The sequence below is a fragment of the Rhincodon typus genome, chromosome 18 (assembly GCF_021869965.1).
Source record: "Rhincodon typus isolate 14 chromosome 18, sRhiTyp1.1, whole genome shotgun sequence".
Classification (NCBI taxonomy): domain Eukaryota; kingdom Metazoa; phylum Chordata; class Chondrichthyes; order Orectolobiformes; family Rhincodontidae; genus Rhincodon; species Rhincodon typus.
This window is the reverse complement of record NC_063349.1, coordinates 37195442-37211330: the sequence shown is the minus strand read 5'-3', so window position 1 is coordinate 37211330 and position 15889 is coordinate 37195442. Positions and strand designations below refer to the sequence as shown.

General features: G+C 40.4%; 1 protein-coding gene across 1 annotated transcript in view; it reads right to left on the bottom strand.

Annotated features, from left to right (window-relative positions):
- ptprq (protein tyrosine phosphatase receptor type Q) overlaps positions 1–15889 on the bottom strand; it is a 173279-nt gene that overhangs the window by 44706 nt on the left and 112684 nt on the right. Inside the window, exons 37-40 of the mRNA XM_048607916.1 lie at positions 6268–6487; positions 4628–4701; positions 1994–2093; positions 173–301 (exon numbers count right to left, since the gene is read on the bottom strand). Coding sequence (XP_048463873.1) covers positions 173–301; positions 1994–2093; positions 4628–4701; positions 6268–6487 — 523 coding nt within the window. The remainder of the gene's footprint in view (positions 1–172; positions 302–1993; positions 2094–4627; positions 4702–6267; positions 6488–15889) is intronic.

The following is a 15889-nucleotide window of genomic DNA, read 5'->3' as shown; positions in this document are numbered from 1 at the left end:
AGATTTAAACCCAGGGAAGATTGACTGCTTTTATAAACTGGTGTGAAGTGTCTAAATGATGGAATTTGGCCTTTCAAAAAGGAGTGTGATCTCAATAAATAACAGCATAGCAAACAAGTACAGGTCAGAATGGGGTCATGACTCGTTGGCTGCTGCAATTTCGGAAGCTTACCGTGTCAGCTTCTCCTCCTTTAGTTCCAGGTCAGTCACCGCAATCATCTGGTCCAGCTTGAATTTAGTGTCAACAATTTCTGCATCCCTCGGAGAGTATGTGCCTCCTTCCTTCTGTTTCTGTCTTATTCTGCATAGGGATTTCAGATAAAGAAATAGTCAGTACACATACATAACACAATAGTGATAAGAAATATTAACTCAATCATTGTTTACAAGAAGATAAATGACTAAAGTTTCCAACTTTGTTTTTCCTTGCAAAGGGCACTTTTATGGCAGCATTGATTGGTAAAATATTTTCAGGCTCTTTGCTTACCTTAATGCCATACTGCCTGTATAGAGAAAAACTGGAGAAATTGGTGTGGAATAGATAATGCTGTTCCATCAAATATGATACATGTTAAAAGTGCAGCTTCATCAGGACAATTCACAAGAATACTAATTCAAGGTATAAACCAACAGGACAGAAGGGTGCTGATTGGTTGGCATGTGGACTCTGATTGGTAGAGGTATTTCTGTGGAGGATGAACACATTAATGTTGATTGACAGTTAACAACTAAGTTTTGTTTAAATTTTAAACCGGTAGGTGGATTCTGATTGTTCAGGGCATTGCCCTGATAAATTAACCAGTGAATAGCTGTCACTCATTTTGTAGAGTTGAAACAAGCAATACACATGTATGGGGTCTTTCTGCTTACAACAAATAGAACGTTGTATATATGTATATATAGCTTCCAGGACATGCAAGGGCACCACAATGCGAGCTTGATGGCAATGCTAAATTGGTTGGCAGTGTATCCAGAAAATGCTGTTCAATTGCAGAATGATATCTAATGTTGGGCACAGTGTTATTACTTTTGCAAGTGTGGGCTAATTGGCTATGACCAAAATCTCATTTGTTGCGAATAGCCAAACGGATGCAGTCAGCCAGTGTTTGGGATGTACAGCATCCTTACCTGGCATTACACTGATTTATTTTTCAAGGCTATGCCCTGATCAATCAGAGTCAATTTGTCTGATATAAAATTTAAATAAAGTCTGGATGTTAACCATCATTCAACATCAAGATGTGACCAATCTGCAATCTTCCCTCATGAAATTCAAGTGTCTATTTTCCTCTTGAATTTTTGCATTCTTGCAAAATATTCTGATGAACATAAGATTAAAAGCTTGTGCAAAATGCATCCTTTTTCAACAATACTCAAGTTATGTACTAACAAGTGACTTTGTGTCAAATAAATAAATGTATTTCAACTAGCAATACATACAAGCGAGGGGTTTAAGTGCACACTAATAGCTTAGAATGAACAACTGCTGCTATAAGCACTTTCTTGAAGAATTATACTGTAGGAATGTGATGTAGGAATGATGGGATGGTTTCCAAAGCTATGGCAATGCAGCTTAGAATTTAAGTTGTAACAATTTCCATTGTTAAACAGGCCATAGAGACAAGGGAAAATTGAAGGTTGAGTTTCCATAGAAGCCAACAGATCCATAGCTGAGATTGAGATAAGAAGGAGGGCCTGCAGTAGTATATAATTATCAACCTATGCTGAAAATTTTGCAATGGAGGTTGCCATAAAACTGGACAAAGCTTGTCCCCAGCATTGATATTCACCAGTTCAGGGGTGTTATGACATCTCTGGAGCAGTTGAGGCTTGAACCTGGCCTTTGCTGTTCAGAGTTAGGGGTACTCCTACAGCACCGCAAAGGCTTCTCGCCCCCATACAAAAGACTCAAAGAGGCAGCTTTAAAATCAACAGGTTAGTTGAATTTACACATTTTAAAAATGAAGGCATTTATAATATTTGTCCTTCCTACCTCGCAATTACATAGGCAGCTATCACAAGGAGAACGACAGAAAGCACACACAAAGTCACTGCAAGTATTATTTCAATTGTTCTTCCTGATAGACCTTCAGCTGTAATGACAATATAAGCATGTTAAAAAAAATTGCACGTCATATAAGTAAAGCTACCAGTACTAAAATGGAGTAGCAGAATGCATTCTGAACTTGCACTACTGAACAAAATGAAATGAACATGGAGTCAAAATTCAATATCAGGTAAAAATGAGCATGTTGACTTTGATGATTGATTAACTTTACATCATAGAATCCCTTCGGTACAGATAGAGGCCATTCAGCCCTTTGAGTCTACACCGACCCTCCGAAAAGCATCCCACCATACCTCAGTGACACCACATTTCCCATAGTTAACACACCTAGCCTGCACAATAAGGGGTAATTTAGCATGGCCAATCCATCTAACCTGCACATCTTTGGACTGTGAGAGGAAACCCACGCAGACAGAGGGAGAATGTGCAACAGGCAGGCACCCAAGGCTGGAATCAAACTCGGGTGCCTGGCTCTGTGAGGCAGCCATGCCAGTCACTGAGCCACCATGCCATCTCCAGCTTCCAATGTAGGCTGCATACAAACTTTGTGCTGCCTATTCATTTCAAGAATTGCAGTACACTGCTAGGTTGCACAGAGGCAGGATGGTGAGCCATTTGGCATTGTGGCCTGCAGCCAGGAAAAGGGTAAAGGATAATGCAGCTGGCAGCTTGCAGGAATGGGAAGATGTTTGCAAGTTCCATTGTACTTGACTTAGATGAGAACAAGCATTGTACAAAAAATTGAAAGGTAACCATACTGAAATGCTTGGTGCATTGGCAGTCCTTCCAGAAAGATTACCATTATTATAAAGGAGTACATAAGAGTACAGCACCAAACTTGCACATGGCTTTGTGCAGGCATGGAGCTCAATATTTTCCAGTGTGTAAAAATCCATGCAATGTATAAATATTGTGTTGGAAACTCAGAATGAAGTCATGTAACTGTAGCTTGCTGTCATCATGACTGCGGATAACACTGTTCAAGGCTCTTACAGGGTTTCACAACAGTCCAGCAATCTGCCCTCTGATTAGATTGCTGAGGTGGTGGAGCTAGTTGTTTGCAGCAATCATTTGAATTAGCAGGGAAGGACTGGCTGGATTAACAGTAAGGGCTTCAGACTCCAAACAAACTGCATAAGAACTCATAACTGGCCCCTGAAATGGCCAGGCAAGCTACTCAATTCATAAGTAATTTGGGATTGACAACAAATACTGACCTTGCCATGGTCACCCACATCCCTTGAAAGAATAAAAGGCACAGGATAATCCTGCATCATGATCTCCATGGCCATTTTTGTGTCCTGTCCAAATTTGTGGCCAATAAGCAACATTTTAAATCATGATTTAAAGAGTGAACGTTCCCTTATGTCAGTGAAAAACAACAACTAGAGACTTTGATGTTGGTCACTTTTACAGCATGAACAAATACAATATGATTTAACTGTTAAAACCCGCTGTCTGGTTTTCAAATCATTAGAACTCTTGAACAGCAAGAACAATGAATAAACACATCTAAGAAACAAAAATAATACGAAGTATGAACAAGAAAACACAAGACACTTGTTTCACCATAAATAGTTGCTTTGAACTGGATGAAGCAACAAAGCTTTGTTTATATAGGCTCATTAAACACATCAAATCAGAGTTACTTTGTGAATAAATTTAACACATTGGTATGCTGATTCTTGCGGAATAGTCTTTCATTTTTGTTACTGAAGGTTAAACCTTGCACTTTCTGGACTTTTCAGTGCAAATATTTTTACAGAGACTTAAAAATCTCAATTTGACAAAGTGTTTCAAATATATTTATCTCAGCTTTAAACACTATTGTATAAGTGATGTAATTTTATTGAAATTGCTTTTCTCTGAATCCAGAAATAACTTGGGTGTCAAGATATGGAAGGTATGAAACTCTATCAGAAAATGAGACTGGCAATGTTGTGGTAAACAAGAGGAAAACAATACCAATGGAAATTATATTAATTTAGCTGTTAAATATTTTTAAAAAGTAAGCATTGTGAGGAGAATGGACAGAACCATCAGCTGTGCAGTTTTAAGAAATGCTAGCAAGTACATATAAAGAGGTGCTGATCAAATATGGCCTGTTTTATATCCATTAAAAGTAACACCATGCTTACTAACAGCTTCTCATACCACAAAACTAAATATGAACATTATTTCACAGCTGATGCTTTTGCATTAGACTAAGATAATCTCTTAAATTGTTTTTTATCTTCACTTTTCTGTATTATTGGGAAAGAAACACTATTGGAAGTTTTACAAGGCACCTTACTTCTATATTTTAATGTGTTGATTCTAAAGAGAAGGTCTGCTGTATTCTTTATGAATTCAGTGTTGGAGCCTAGAAGCCACGGTAAGGATGCAAAAATACTTCGGCAGCTAAGGCTCATTAACTTCAAGGTAACAGTTTTCTGATTTGTCCTTACAAATATGGAACACCTGCAGCACCATAAATGAATAACTCAAATATAAAAGGCCTTAGTATCATAAAATTACCAAATTAGATTATATTTTTCAATTCTATTTTGTATAAATTACCGAGGGTCTTGACTGGATCAGAGTAATCTGAATCAGTAAATTGTCTTTGAAAGTTTGTTGCTCTGAACTTGAATCTAGAAAAAGACAAATGTATGACAAATAAAGTTAACTACAAACTATTTCCCATTATACCTATTATAAATTTGCACACCTTATTTTCTCATATTCAGTGGCTGTAGCTGACATAAACAAATCTAGGTGTCATAATTTTTTATGAATACTGATTCATACTGACCAACATGTATATAATAAAAGGATACCACTGTAAGAATATATAACTCTGTTGTGATTTGTGTCAACTGTGCTATTGTTTATTTCTATCTCACGGTCCACATGGAATTTATAATTGGACTCGTTTATAGAAAATGACCCAGCTTATTTTGATACTCAATAGCTCCAGAACAGATATTATAAGTGCATTGCTTATGAAATAGTTGGGCCAAGCAATTCAGTTCAAATAGAAATATATTTTGCTGAAATACGATCTTGATTTGAGTAGTAGAAAGTTATATTTTTATTACGCTGGCCAAATTTTGCAAGTCTGAGATGGATAAGTCAAGAACACTACCACTACCAGCATGTTCCACTCCAAGCCACTCACCATCTTGACTTTGAAATATATCACTATTTCTTCAGTGTTGCTGGGTCAATATCCTGGAACTACCTCTCTAGCAGCATTGTATGTCTACCTACACCAAATGGACTGCAACATTTCAGGAAGACAGTTCACCACTACCTTCTCAAGAACAATTAGGGATGCCCACATCTCATGAATGAATAAGAAGAAATCTGCCAGTGTTCATACGGTTTATGTTTAGATAACTTATGCCAATTCATTTAAATGATTTGGGAAGTCGACATGGCTGTTGAGGGATGATTGTCCTGCAGTTCTTGAAAATATACTATGTAGCATTAGTTCCATTCACTGGTTATAGCCTAACTTATTCAGTATTTATTCTATTAACTTCCAAACTGGAGGAAGATTATATAAGAGGAAAATGACCAAAGGAAGAAACGGTGATGAGAGTTTTGTGAGTTTATTACAAATTACCCTGAGATGAAATTGGTAAATCCACATTGCTTCATAATGAGCAAGGGCTTGAATGTAGGAATAACTGTTAGTAAATATCCAAAAATGTAACATGCTTATCAGAACTATTGCTATTGGTATATTGAAGAGTTGGGGATAATTAATTATATAGTAATGTTCAGGCCATTATGATGACACAAGATTATCAAACAAGAAGTCCATGCCTTCTGAACAATAAAAATCTGTGCACATGTAGAATGTCAAGTTCAGTCATTGACATTCCACTGAAGTTTAAATGTCAAAGATGCTTAGGCCCAGTAACACTAGGTGGCAATACAATAGAGCATTAGTTTATTACCATTAATTGATTTAACTGAACAAAAAAAAATTCCTTTCCTTTCTCATTCTCACTGCTACAGCAGTAACATTTAGCTGAAATTAAACTAAAACTAAAAAAAAGCAAATAACAGGAGCATTACATTGCAAAAATATTAACAAATCTAGTCTATTTCACATCCACTGATCTTTTAAGGATGAACAAGAACAGTATCTGGCTTTATTCAATTTAAAAATATAAAATAAATTAAATAAGAACCAAGCTTTTACTTACAAGTACTGTTTATCATGTTTTAATGGTCCATTGCAAATTTTATCTACATTTTGTTGGCATGATTTTTCACTTCCAATGGTGTATGTTTCTTCAATAGCATTCTGTCGGTATGTGTTTGTTTCACTGCAGTGTGGATTTTGAAAGCCTTCATTTGCGAAATATGGTTTTGGCTTTCTTACATAAGCATCATACCATGTAGAAATATTTCCATCATTCATAGCTGTTGAGAAATTGAAATTAAAATTAAGAAGCAAAACATTTCATTAGGTTGAAAGCAAAATATGGATGTGGGAAATTTGAAATAAAAAGAGAAAATGCTGGAGAAACTCAGAGAGAGAGAGAGAGTGTTAATTCCACCAAAACTGTCATGAGCAAAGGATTAAATTCTAACCTACTTGTGGCCATGACATAGTAGCTTAGATCATCATTTTCTTTTTCTCTATGATATGTGTGGCTGCTTATACAGAGGAATCTGGCCTCCACTGAGTGCATTTACTAAACAGTTTTCTTGGAGCAGGACCTTAACAATAAAGCTTCTAATGCAACTGTTCATGTGTAGTCAGACTACATACTATAAAACTGAACATTTTCAGTAGATAACTTCCATTTTATTAAAAACAATAGATATATTATTCACTGCAGAAAATGCAGCTTTATTACATTTATTCCTTGTATAGGAATATTCCTTCTTTGGGATTTTCAGCCCCAACAGAATTCAAATCTCGTTTTTCACATTATTCCTGTGTGAGTGTGCATTCTTTCTGCTATACAACTCTATGCCTCTGCATGATGAAGTTCCTTTCTCAAAAATGTATTCATGGATGTGGGTGCTTTGACTGCATTGGCATTTATTGCCCATCCTTTATTGCTCTAAAGAGGTTTGTGCTCCCATCTTGAAACTGTTACAGTCTTTGGAGTGTGCAGACATCCACAGTGCTGTTTGGAAAGGAGTTCCAATATTTAGACCCAGTGACAGTAAGGAATGATGTTACGGTTCCAAGTCACAGTGGTGTGTGGCTTGGAAGGAAACTTGCAAGTAGTTCTGTTCACGTGCATATGCTGCCATTATCCTTCCAGGCAGAAGAGCTCCCATGTTTGTAAAGTGTTGTCAAAGGACTCTTAGTTAGTTGCTGCAGTGCATCTTGTAGATGTTTAACTCTGTTGCCACAATGTATTGGTACAAAAGACCTGAACTTTCGAAGGTTCTGAGTAGCATGCCAATCAGGTGGACTAGCAGTAGTAGTCCACTACTTTGTCCTGTGTGCTATTGAGCTGCTTGAATGTTGTTGGAGTATTCCATCATATTTATTACCTGCATATCCAACTTGGATGAAAGAATAATATTAAACAGGACTATAAAGCTTAAACCTAAAAGATAGAAAACAGAAAATTGAAGTAACATTTGTGAGATATTCTAAGTATGGAGAATAAGAATTGCAAAAAAAAAATGAAATGGCTGTAGAAACTTGGGGAGATCACTGAAAACAGTGAGAGAAAATTACTCAATAAATTTGGCTATTTGATTGGGCAGTGCAAAAGATAAAATCAAAAGGCAGGGGAAACAAAGGCAAGCTTTGGTTACTGCTCTCAAAGGGTTGTGAGTAATCACCACCCCAGAGTGCAGTGGATACTAGGAAATGGAGTAAATTTAAGGAGGAGAAAGACAGATTTTTTATTAGCAACTGGTTAAAGGGTAATGGGGAGTGGGCAGGAAAGGAGGACAAAGATCAATTAGCTTAGAATGCAATGCAATGTAATGTCAACATGACAAAGTTAAGGGCACTCAACCTGAATGTGTGCAGCATTCACAACAAGATGAAGGACATACAGACATAAATAGAAGCAATTGTGTACTTTCTAACTGCTGCTATAGAAACATGGCTGTGCACTGACCAAGACTGGGAATTGAATATTAAAGGATATTCCTATTGTTATTTGTTATTAAGCCTGCCAATAAGTGTGGTCCTGTTGTAGTCTGGTGTATTGACCTTTACATTACAGAGGCTGAACGCCAGCTCTCAGTTACCTCCTTCTATCTTCCCCTGGACCATGACCATACCCTGGTACATCAGTCCATTGTATCAACTGCAGTAGCTGAACTCATTTTATCTGGTGACCTCCACTCAACTGCCTCCAAGCTGATAGTACCCCAACCCCGCACAGCTTGCTTCTACCTTCTTCCAAAAATCCACAAACACGACTGTCTGGGCAGATCCATTGTTTCAGCCTGCTCCTGCCCCACAGAACTCATCTCTTCCTACCTTGACTCAGATTTCTATCTCCTGGTCCAGTTCCCACCCACGTATATCCATGATTCCTCTGACACTTTACACCGGTTTCAAAATTTCCAGTTTGCAGTCTCCAGCTGCCTCCTCTTTACCATGGACGTGCAATCCCTATACAACAGGATGGTCTTAGGGCTCTCCGTTTCTTTCTAGAGTGGAGGCCTGAACTGTCCCCACCCACCACCACTCTCTTCCACTTGGCTGAGCTCGTCCTCACCCTCAACAACTTCTCTTTTAAATCCTCTCATTTTCTTCAGGTCAGAGGGGTAGCCATGGATACCTGCATGGGCCCCAGTTATGACTGTCTCTTTATGGGGTATGTGGAACATTCTTTGTTCCAGTCCTATTTTGATCTCCACCCACAATTCTTTCTTCAATATATCGATGATATCATTGGTGCTGCTTCCCTCTCTTGTCTGGAATTGGAAAAGTTCATCAATTTCACTTCCAATTTCCACCCTGCCCTCACATTCACCTGGTCTATCTCTGAATCCTCCCTTCCCTTCCTTGACATCGCTGTTTCCATTTCTGGGGATAGACTGGCCCCTAATATCCACTGACTCCCATAGCTTTCTGGACTATACATCCTCGCACCCTGCTTCCTAGAAAGACTCCATCCCAGTCTCTCAGTTCCTCTGTCTCCATTGCATATGCTCAGATGAGGCTAACTTCGACAAGGGAGCCTCCGAAATGTCCACCTTCTTCCTCAAGCAAGGATTTCCAGCACCATTGTCAATTGGGCCCTCAACTGGTTCCGACTCATATCCCGCACTTCTGCCCTCATCCACTCTCTTCCCTCCCAAAACAGTGATAGGGCTCCCCTTGTCCTTACCTACCATTCCACCAGCATCCACATCCAGAAGATCATCAGACACCATTTCCGCCACCTCCAGCGAGATGCCACCACCAAACACATATTCCCCTCCCCTCCTATGTCCACCTTCTGCAGGGACCATTCCCTCCGGGACACCCTGGTCCACTCTTCCTTCACCCCCAACATCCCCCAACAGCTCCACAGCACCTTCCCATGCAACCGCCAAAGGTGTAACACCTGCCCATTTACTTCCTCCCTCCCCAGTATCCAAGAGCCCAAACATACCTTCCAGGTGAAGCAACACTTCACTTGCACTTCCCACAATCTCGTCAACTGCATTTGCTGCTCACAATGTGGTCTACTGTACATTGGGGAAACGAAGTGTAGACTGGGTGACCACTTCACAGAACATTAACATTCTGACCGCAAAAAAGACCCTGAGTTTCCATTTGCCTACCACTTTAATACACCACACTGCTCCATGGCCAACATCTCTGTCTCTGGCTTGCTGCAGTGTTCCAGTGAAACTCAGAGCAAGCTGGTAGAACAACACCTTATTTTCCACTTGGGGACAATGAAGCCCTCTGGACTCAATATCTAGTTCAATAATTTTAGGGCCTAAACTCTCCCATGTCCTAGCCCCTACCCCACACAGCAGTCCTTATTGTCACAGAGCCTACCATCAGACACTACCTATTATTAGTCACTAACAGTCCCTATTAACAGCCATTCACCCTCCTAGCCAGATCGTTATCAACTCCTTTGTTTGAGGAAGGGTCACTGGACCCAAAACATTAACTCTGATTTTTTCTTCACAGATTCTGCCAGACCTGCTGAGCTTTTCCAGCAACTTCTGTTTTTGTTCCTGATTTACAGCATCTGCAGTTTTTTCAGTTTTTATAAAGGATATTCCTAGTCTTGGTCAGCTACAGGCACGTTATCCTTGTGAAAGCATATTCAATATTTAGAAAGAACAGACAAAAGGGAAAAGGAGGTTGTGTGGTGCTGATAATAAGGCATGGAGTCAGTATATTATGAAGGGAGAATCTCAGATTAGAAGAACAAAATGTGGGATCTGAAATAACTCCACAAAGGCTGGTATCCTGTCACCAAATAACCCCTTATACACACATGGAGAGTCCTTGACACTGCTCTGGCTCCCTTACAGCCAACTCTCAGAGTGAATAGGATGTCCGACACTCCTGTTCTCATCTATATGCCAGGGCTCCCTGATTGGAACAGGTTAACATATTCTATGAGGTCCATCTGGCCGACCTTGTTACAATCACTACATTCCGTCCCCTCAGAGTCCAAGGACATTTTTTTGTAGCTCCTCCTGGGACCTTTTAGCACCGGGTCAGGTTCCTCCAACTCTGCCTCTGATATAGATGGTGTGTAATGCACAGTAGCTCACCTCTTGCGCCCAGGGCATCTCAGAAGAAATTCATTCTCTTCTTCAGGCGGCAAAGGTGTCGATAGGGCAACATCCATTTTATCCATGTCAGATTCTGAAGTATCTTCAACGCTTGATGTAAAGTGAGAACACATGGATTCCAGAACAGTTGGAAGGCAGTTGAGGAGCTGGGCTTGTTTGCTCCCGCTCCATTTGCAAGTCTGCAGCTTTCATATGGTCAATGTGTTTGTTCAGGACTGTTGCATCTGAACGAGCTTTATACGTCACTGGACTTGACCTCATATTGACCATGCCTCTTACCCATGCAGGACCATTCCTGTGGTTCCTACACCAAACTTTATCCTCTGAAGTAAACTGTCTCTCTCGCTTGACAGAGTCATGTGTCTGGCTTTGGTGTTCCTAATGCTGTTTCACCCTCCCCACCAGGTCTGGGAAGATCCGAGTACAAGTTATAAATAAAGTGGAAGGGCCAAGCGGAGCATAATTTTCTTTTTATTCAAAAGTTTGTGAATCCTTAGTATTCTCTGTCCCAGGCATCTTTGAAAGCTCAGTTATTGAGTATGTTCAAAGTAGAGATTAATAATTTCTAAATACCAATTAATACAAAGGAATATGGGGATACCATGGGTAAAAATGCACCGATGTGGATAATCATCCATGGATGATAGGTGAAGGACGTTAAATGGGCCGAATGACCCCATGCTGCTATGAGTTTTAAACTGGTCTCGGTACGTTTTGTTTCAATTCAGGGTATGTACAACATTAAATTGAATATGATGATAGACGCTATAATGGAACGATGACTTTAGAAACAAACAGGAAACAATTTGTCAAAACAGAACTGAAAATTTATGTGATATAAGATTGTAATAATGTATACATGTAACATGTAGATTTCTAGTTTTCGACAAAATGGATATATGTTAATTTCATCTCATTTCATGGAAAATTGTTTCCTTATATGAAGATTTAAAAAGCTTTAACTCATATATCGAAGATTTAGAAAGCTATAATTGGCATTTTCATAAAACACATGATGGCAGTGCAGGAAATGGAACATGCAGCACTTATGATGCTTGTCAGAGGACGTGTCTGAGATGCATCATCAGTTGGAGACACTCCTTAGTAGGTGTGATATAGAACATAGAACAGTACAGCACAGGAATAGACTCTTTGGCCCACGATGTTGCACTGAACATGACACCAAATTAAACTAACCCCAACTGCCTGTTCTTGGTCCATATCTCCCCATCGCTTGCATATTCATGTGCTTACCTAAAAGTTCCTTAAACATCCCTATCGTATCTGCCTCCACCACCAACCTCGAGCAAGTTCCAGACTCCTACCACTCTCTGTGTAAAAAACTTGACATCTCCTTTGAACTTTCCCCTTTCACCTTAAACTGCATGACCTGATGCATTTTTTTAAAACTTGTATCTTTCAATCTAAGGAGTCTATCAGATAGAACTGTTAATTCCTACTAATAGATGCAATGTTTTTACAGGTTAAAGGCAGTTAAAAATTTTCAATCATTGCATTTTAAACAGACCTAAAATGTCTTTCAAGGGCATTTATGTTTAATTCATTAATTTGTGACTCCCACATTGTGGTTTAAGGGTCACGGACCATCCAAAGTAGAGGTTCTGTCTGAATTCAGCACTGAGATTAAATGGCCCTGCCAAGTTCAGGATTTCCACCTTTTGAATCACCCAGCTTTCTTTCCTCAACTAGCAAAAACTGGGTCTTTAGGAAAGCGTCTAACCTCATATCTGGGTCCTGGCTACCATTTTTAAAGGTCTGCAGAGTTTTCCTGACTGTGCAAAATTCCACTCCAAAGTAGTTATGCTGGCTGAAGACAACTGTTGATAAAATAGATCGCATTTTTAAGTGATGGCAGAATTGCCTAATTTGCTCAAATACATAATTGCATATGCAACATGTCATCGGCACTAAAGTACCATATGATGATCTGGTAACGTGAGTACAGCAGGACGAAATGGTTAATAGAGTTCAGGAGTTTATTCTGTGTTACATATGGGCCCAAAAGTTTGTGCATTTTGAGTGTGGTCACACCTCACCCACAGTGTGTATTATTTCATTTTTGACTCACAGAAATCAGCTACATTAGCATTTAAAATATGCATTCTTACCTTCACATCATAAATTAAACATTGCATAAAGAAAGCTGGAAAAAGAAAGATGTTGCTGCATTTATATATGGATTGCATCTGTACCTAATGAGTTGTGAATCACGCCGAACATTGTGCAATAATTGGCAAACATCCTCACTTCTGACCTTATGTTAGAGGGAAGGTTATCAATGAAGAGCTGAACATGGTTCAATCTTAGACGCTCCCCTCAGGAACTCCTGCAGAGATATCCAGGAGATGAGATGACTAGCCTACAACAACTGGACCATCTTAACTTCTGCCAGGTACAACTCCAACCAGTTGAGAGCTTTCCCTGATTTCCATTAATTCCAGTTTTACTCGGGCTCCTTGTCGTCAAGGTCAGTCACTCTTTGGTCCATGCTTGAACGAAGGCTGTAATGAGGTCAGGAGCTCACCTCTGGAATTCAGCTCTTTTGTCCATGCTTGAACTAAGGCTGAAATGAGGTCAGGAGTTGAGTGATCCTGTCAGAACCCAAATTGAGTGCCAGTGAGCAGGTTATTGCATTGATGTGGAGACAATAAGGACTGCAGATTCTGGAAGCCAGAGTCTATAGGTGTGAGCCTGGAAAGGCACAGCAGGTCAGACAGCATCCAAACAGCAGCTAAGTCAATGTTTCGGGCTGAAGCCCTTCATCAGGGTTTCAGCCTGAAACATTGAACTACCTGCTCCTGAATGCTGTCTGACCTGCTATGCTTTTCCAGCCTCACACCTATAGACTATTGGGTTGATGTGCTGGGTTCCCTCATTGTTGAGGATGGGGAGATTTGTGGAGCCTTCTCTAGTGCATTGTTTAATGATCCATTTATTTCTAATCTCTGCTTCTGCCTATTAATAAATTCTCAATCCTTACATGCCCCAATCCCAAGCACTTTAATTTATGCACTATGGCATCTGATCAAAACCCTCTGAAAAGGCAAAGACATCACATCCATTGTTTTTTCTCTTCTATGTTACAAGTACCATCTGCCAAAAACTCTGACAAGTTTATGAAATATGATTTTCATTTCACTAATTCACGTGAACTCTGTCCAAGTTTGCAATTCTTTTCTCAATGTTCAATTTTCACATCTTTATAATTGATTCAAACATCATTCCTACTATGGATGTCGGGCTAACTGGTGTGTGGATCTCCACTCTCCTGTTCCTCCCTTGTTAAATATATAGGAATACATTTGCTAACTTTATGTCATCAGGAACCTTCCCAGAACCTGTAGAATTATGAAAGATAACAACCAATGATTCTACTATCTCCATTGTTATTTCATTCAACATTCTGGGATGATTTATTAAACCTCCAATTCAGTAAATTTTTCAGCTACTACCACTTTACTAATACCAATTCATTTTAACTCTTCAGTTATGTGAATCCCTTGGTCACTGAGTATTTCTGGGAGAAGACAGATGCAAAGTAGCTGTTTAGTTGTTTTGACATTTGCCTGTTCTCCAGTATATATTTTCCTATTTCCATCTGTAATGGTCTCACATTTATCTGGAAGTTTAGTGGCGTTCATGTCTGTACAGGCTAGACATGCTCAGGGACATCATACCAGAGGTGGGTTGACCTGCCTATACTTGAATATCCAAAGATTGAATGAGGGAAGGCAGGGGGAAGACCCAGCTGCCCCTGCAGTATCCTGAATGGAAACTACCAAGAAGCTTGTGTGTGGTTCCACACACAAGTGGGTGGCTCTGGCACTGTCCTATTTCCTTGTGAGGAGGGAACAATAGGACTGGGGTTAAGATTCCCAAGACCCCTGTGCCCATGCGTTTGATCTTGGACACCAACACGTGGGAAGACGGAGTGCAGATGCATGCTCCTCTCCAGCTGCTCACGAGGGAACTAGGCCTGGGCGTTAATGGCAGCCGCCAACCAGTCCATCGACGCAGCTGCTGGGAAATGAAGGCCCTGTGTCCCATATGCCTGTCTGGTGCTGCTGCTCTGCATTGTGCATTCGGATGAAAGCCCTAATTGCCAACACCACAGGATCATCTCCTGCCTGATGCTGAGCAGGTACCTTATTTCTGCCAGTATAGGGCATTGCTTCCTCAGCCAGTTGTGAAACTGTCACTGTGAGGTGCTCACCAGTTGGTGTACACACACTCGCCATGTCTATGTGTGCCTCCCCTCCCTCACCAGAGCTGGAGTGGGGTGACAGACTTGCCAGTGTGTCCTCTAAGACCTCCATACTCTTGTCCTCAGGCCAAAGGTTAAGAATGGTGCCCCTGCTGGAAATGGGCATTTCCCTGCAGAGATCTAGTGCAGGCTAGCAGAACCTGTCAGTCAAAAGAGAAAGGGAGCGTTGCAGCTGGTGATTAGAAGTGGTGCGCAATGGTTGAGACTGACATTAGGTTTACTGTGAGAGCTGCTGTGGGATGAAGAATGATATTTACACATAAGGCAGGAAATGGATGTTTCTGCATCCCTGCAGGAATGGTATTAATGTACTCCTGCAAGGGTCAGGATTCCCTCCTTGTAGAGGGTCAGGCACCCTGCACCTGTCTTGGCTCTTCCTGCCATGTAGTGGGCTGTAATGAACAAAGGGGGCCAACGAAAGGATTACAATGGGTGGCATGACTTTAGTTCTGGTATATGTGGGGGAAAGGTAAAGGTAGTGAGGTGTACAGAAGGATTGAACAGGCAGAACAGAGGACCTGCAGGATTAGGGCTGTGGGAGGTTTTATGTGGGGATAAACGAGTGAACAAAGTTGCTGTATGCAATAATGAGGGTGTCAGAGCATGAACATTGGTGGGAAGTGTATGCAGTAACAGAGATGGATTGAGTGTGAGGTGGTAAAGAGGAGAATGTGACATTTACCCTAGCGGAGTGGAGAGAATCACTGACCTTCATTCTGCATTCCTCTGGACTTGTGTGGGTGATACTGACCCAGGTGGCCACTTGACACCAAGCTGACAGGGTCTGGTGGCATGGTTTCCTC